Here is a 5,790-nt window from a genome sequence, read left to right as displayed (position 1 = left end):
GGGCTGGGGCGGGGCATGTGGGCCTTGCGGGGGGGGTTGTAGCTCCTGCAGGGGCCATTTGGCCCCCATTGGGCTGAACCCTTTGTGTGGGGGGCCAAATCCACTGTTGGGGGGCCGAACCCTTTGTGTGGGGGCCATCTCCCTGTAGGAGGGCAGCAAAATATGTATTCATGAAACCTGTATTTAGCATTCACTTTATTATGATAAGGGACTCGCTTTAACACTGTAGATATATCAATAAAACATTGACCAACTGATCACTGACTCCGTCTCTCTCTCTCTCTCTTTCTCTTTATAGTGGTCTTTTGTTTTACTTGTGGAGGAACATGGATTTGGGGGTATTTTAGTGATTTTGGGGATTTTTTTTTTATCAGGGATTTTCAGTTTTCCAATAGGGAACACCAGAATTCCTCCTAGGGAGGCCAGTGGCAGGACCCTGCTTGCTCAGAGCTGGCACCTTGGACCCATCTGGCTGTGGCTGACCTCCTGGCCAAAAGGGGCCAGGAGGATGTGCTTTGATAGTTCAAAGCAGGCCACCACACCCAGAACATCTTCTGGTTGATAGCTGCCCAGATGGCCGACCAGGGGTCACAAATGGCAGTAGTGCCTCACCAATGCCAGCCCTGCAACCGCAGTCCACTGGCAGCTGGTCCAGAGGGGCGGATGTGTCTACTGGCTCTGCAGTCCCCATCTGAGTCTGGCAGGTGCACAGCAGGTCATAGCCAGGCAGCAGCCCCCACTACCAGCCTGCTGCAGTGGGTAGTGGGTGCAGGGAGCTCTCAAGACTGCTTCAGCAGTCCAGCTGGCACAAAGGGTAGGTACCAATTGGCTGGGTCCCAGAAGCTCCTGAAAGCGAGTAGCCCTGAGCTGTTTGCCAGGGCAGCTTTTTATACTGCTGGGGACAGCACAGGTGCTGGCCCTGGGTTCTAGCTCCCCCTGGCTGCAGATCCGGGAGCCAGGCAGAGTTATTTTGCCCCAAGTGGCACAGTTTGCTCCACAACAAAATGCATGTCCAAGCACATGCGCTGAAGCAAGAAACCCTGGCTCAAATTAGCATTGCTTCTATTTGAGCTGCTGCAAGTGCATGTGCTTGCATGTGTGGAAGTGCCCATAGGGTTTTATTCAGTGATGCTCAACCATGGTGCTGCAGCACTTTGGGTTACCTTTAAAACCTTTTAAGGATTCTGTGGAATGCCATGCAGTATTAGCACTGTTGGGCAAAAAATGATTCGGAAGATAAATCCAGTTTAAGTAGAAATTCATAGTGTTAAATACCCTGACCTACTCTGGTCTTCCTGAGTTCTTTGCAACAGAAATGCTCTTTTTTTCTATAGTAAAAAAAAAAAGTGAGTGAAACTTAAGAGCTGGCATTTTCTGAGGGATGCCACGAGTCTAAAAAGGTTGAGAACTACTGGCTTAATTACCAGCTAAAAATAGAATACCATACTGATTTTTAACTTAGCTCTTTAGTATTAAGTGATTAAATGTGTTTAGGTAAAGCTTCTTTAGGATGAGCATCAGAGATTTGGGAGGATCATGGAGAAGAGCATTATAACTTCAATGAACAGTCAGTCATCCACAAGACCTAATAGTGGTTAGAGAAATGAGCTAAATTCAATTCAGAAATAAGTTAGAAAATCATGGAACAGTTCAGAAGCTTATCTGGGTAACTTGCTGAAGTTTGTTAAAACTAGAGCTTAATTTGGGAGTGTTCAAGTCCTGCAGGTTTTGAGTGAAGATCAAACAAGTTTAATTTAAATTGATAAGTTCAATAAGACGGCAAATAACTATGCGACAGTCTCATATTCAGTATTCACGAAGGAAGGTGGAAGGGGAAGCAAAATGTTTAGTGCATACAATACATTTCAGTCCTTGAAGCAATTGGTTGGGTCAGCATGTCTGTGGAACACGCAGATCTGAAAGTTCAGGTCACTGTAGGTGATCTCTGTCTTGGACATAAATACTTGGCTTTATTTTTTTGGTCCTTTATCCTTTCTTATGGTGACCTCCAAAAGGAAAATGAAATTTGAGTTAAACCTGGATTTGTTCAGAGCATCTCCACCAAGTAGCTGGTTACCTGGGATATTTCAGCACAGAAACATGTTGAAGAATGCTAAAATCTGTGTTCATATGTTTAAGACTGCAGCAGTATAAGCAATTATCTTGTGCAGTTATCCTGAGAAGCATCATGATTTTGTGAGCAAGACATTTTGGAGCTGTTTCTTACGTTGGTATTAATAGGCTGCTTGTAGCAAACTGAGCTCATGACCGAGCCCTTTTGGCATAGTTTTGTGACTTCATTATCTGTTCTTTCAGCCTGAAGAAGCCATAGAAGTGTATGAACAGGCTTTAAAGAAAAACCCTAAAGATGCAGCTTTGGCAAGTAAAATTGGAAAAGCCCTAATCAAAACCCATAATTATTCAATGGTATGTTCCTAAAGTATTTACAACATGTGCTGTGTAAGTGGAGCAGTGTCTTATTTAATGTTATTTTTTCCCCTCCTAATATGCAGGCAGATAAACATTTTACTGTGAAGATACCAAAAATGTTCGTTCTCCTCAAATGAGGGTTTCTTTTTTCTGTGAGGGCTAAGTAGACTAGCTAACGTCTTACAGAAAGCTTGTACAAACATTCTACTTGAGGAAAACCACATATTTATATTATTTTTCATTGCTAAGTTCATCTTCATAAATATTTGATCTTATTTGCATTTAAGAGTGCATCTCTTCTAGATTGCTTCCTTTCTGAAGTTGTGAAACCCTGTTTATCGTAACGTAATCAGAAATAAATGATGGTATCACAGTGCAGGATTGAATTTCATCTTGGAAATGAGCAATGCGTAATGGTGCATTTTATACAAGTTTTTTATTTATTTTACTACTATCACAAAGTGCACAAAAATGCAGGATAAAGTGTGTGGAATTTGCTATTTATTTGCAAGAATTGCCTGGGTTAAGACAGTAGAACAGATGTTTTCTAAAACATACTTTGGACATGTCTGTATGCTTTAGTTACCTTGATACAGCTCAATGAATTGATGACTGTATATTTAGCGTTACTACTTAATAAAGTTTTGAGTATTTATCTGTGTAGATCCCACTCTAAATGCACATGCGTATAAATGCAGAAGACATCAAAATCTTTGAATAGTACCACTAGTGCACTGGTGCCATGCATCTCCTCTTCCTCCCCCTCCCAACTCCCACATCTCGGCAAGGAGCTAGGGAACTGTTCCCTAGTTCCTGTGGCAGTGAGAGGAAAAATCCGTTTGTTCCATCTTCTTTGTAATTTCTTTACAATTAGGATTTACTAACAACATCCCTCCTTTTTCCTCACCCTTCCCCACCACCCTCTGCCCTCCTCTTACCTTGAGGAATGAGAGCGAGCAATCACTGCCCTTTTGTCTTGAAGAGTCATCTGTTGGCATATCTGTTTGCTGCTCATTTTCAGTTTGAACAAGAGGGTCAAGGATGTTTCATTAAAGTTGTATTCTTCAAACTTTACACCCTGAAATACCATATTTGCTTGAATCTAAGACAAGTTCCACCGCTGACATTTAACATGGGGAGGAGGGGAAGACCCTCATCTTAGAATTGAGTAGAAGGGCAGTGGAGGGGCAGGTGGCCTCTGGCTCAGCATCTAGTTCCTACCTGGTGTTACGGCTGCAGCTGCCTGTACCTACTCTCTGCCACCTCTTGCAAGTAGCCTCTTTTCCCTAATGCAGCCTCTGCTCCCCTACTTTCCCCTTTCCCTCCTCTCCTCACCCTTGCTCTGAACTGGCAGGCTCCACATGGTATGTCTGCTGTGGGGAGCATGGAGGAAAGGTTAAGGCAGTGTGGGAAGCAGGGACCAGAGGCTGACAGGAGGGAAGGCACAAACAGAGGGTAAGCTGATTGACCTTCCCACACAGTGCCGTAACAATGAAGTTTGGCGCCTGGGGCAAAACCTGCCCCCCACACAGTTCCAGGCAGCACACGCTTGCCTGGGAGTGCAGGCAGTGGCAGGAGCTGGCTTTCCCCCATCCCCACGACACCTCTTCTTCCCCGCCGCCCAGCCCCTAAAATGAGCAGCTCACAGTTCTGGCTTGTGCCCCACTTCGGCTGGGTGTGGCCTGTTGGTGCCCCTTTGCTTCGACACCCAGGGCAGTTGCTCTGCTTCCCCTACCCTCTTCCTATGGCACTGTTCCCACACCACCTTCCCTCCTAGCAGCAGTGGGAGTGAGGGGGATGAATTGAAGATGATCCTCCAATAATTGGATTCTATACCTGGAAGATTATAACAAAATCTATCCATTGTTCATCTATAGAATCTAATTATTGGCAGGTAGTCTTAAATTCAAATCTTTGATTTGGTTAAATGTTACATGAATCAGCTTTCAAGGGTAAACAGATTATCTCTAAGTCTTAGGGTAGCCACACCAGTACTAACTGGTGTGCAGATTTTAAAGTTAATTGAGGCATAATTGAGGCATAAGATCTGTTTTAAGATTGGCAAAATGCAGTGTTAGCAACTGCTCCCAGCCTTGAACCAAAGACCCGTACTGTTCTTTCACCAAGTCTTAATCAGACCTTTTGGGCTAAACTTAAATAGGTACTTCTTTTCTCAAGGAAAAGCTTAAACTTCTGCTTTCTTTCTGGCAGTGGGGTACTGAGCCAACTAATGCAGCAGGGCTGGTTATTTGACTAGTTAAAAAATGCTTGGTCACTTGACCTGTTAAATATTGTCAAATACTGATCAAATATTTTAAGCATTAATTTGTTAGAACAGTTAAGGGAAGTAACTTTAATATTCAATAGGTTAGATACTTATGCCAGTTACAAAAACAAATTCTCTTATAACTATCAATGTTGAGTAAGCATAATTGTGAATTATATTCAAGACAAAACTGTTCTCCTTTTCCTTGTTTTTATTCCAAAACCCCAGGGTCAGCCCAAACAATTTATACAATAAATAAAGGAAAATAAATTAATCAGAAATGAAACACACACAGCACTATAAAAGACAGCGACCAGTGTTTTAAAATGCAGTTATGCTAAGTAGGCAGCAGGTCAAGTTTTCAAGCATTTTGCTGTTTGTGTTTGGGAATATCTGTAGTCACAGCAGATGGCCAGTAGGAGAAGCTTTTCTATGCTGCTGGTTCTGGTTCTTTCTAGGCCTGTGCGAATAGGGAAAGTATTCCGTTCAGATTCGGCTGATTCAGAGGACAGTGATTTGATTTGGAGATACAGGTCACTGTCCTGAATTGATTTGGCTGAATCGGCTTCAAGAGATTCAGTGCCGATTCAGAAAGATTTGGCAATTTTAGATCATCCGGGGAGAGGCAGGCACAGCTGGGCGGTTGCATGTTCTCCCTTGGCTCCTCTGGCAGTGTCTGCCTCTCCCTGGGCAGGGAGGAAGGGGTGGAGCTGCAGGAGAAGCCCGCATGGCTTCCCTGCCTGGCCCCATCCCCCACCCAGCCCCAGCCTAGTCCTGGCACTTAAAAGCCCCACACTCACCAGCTGCAGTAGCAGTGATCAAGGCCTCTGAGGGCTCATGGCAGAGCCCCCCTCCCCCAGTGGGTGGCAATAGGAATTGTCCCCTCCCCCACCTGGCACCCATGTGGCAGCTGCTCCATGGTGCGCATACAGCACGGCTCAGTAGGGCACTGCATGCTGTCTGGGAGCTGGGGCTGCTGGGTGGAGCCGCCCTAGTTCCCACATGGCATGCAGTGCCCTGCTGAGGCGCGCTGCACCTATGCCATTGGGCAGCTGCCACACGGGTGCTGGGGTGGGGGGCAATCCCTACTGCCC

General features: G+C 45.0%; 1 protein-coding gene across 1 annotated transcript in view; it reads left to right on the top strand.

Moving 5' to 3' along the window:
* Nucleotides 1-5,790, top strand: part of TTC21B (tetratricopeptide repeat domain 21B) — a 111,755-nt gene that overhangs the window by 56,305 nt on the left and 49,660 nt on the right. Inside the window, exon 17 of the mRNA XM_019522733.1 lies at nt 2,317-2,427. Within this exon, the coding sequence (XP_019378278.1) occupies nt 2,317-2,427 (111 nt within the window). The remainder of the gene's footprint in view (nt 1-2,316; nt 2,428-5,790) is intronic.

This window comes from Gavialis gangeticus, unplaced genomic scaffold (genome assembly GCF_001723915.1).
Source record: "Gavialis gangeticus isolate Ggan-Ray unplaced genomic scaffold, GavGan_comp1, whole genome shotgun sequence".
NCBI classification, from domain to species: Eukaryota; Metazoa; Chordata; order Crocodylia; family Gavialidae; genus Gavialis; species Gavialis gangeticus.
The sequence above is the reverse complement of the archived record's forward strand: the minus strand, read 5'-3'. Positions and strand labels throughout refer to the sequence as shown.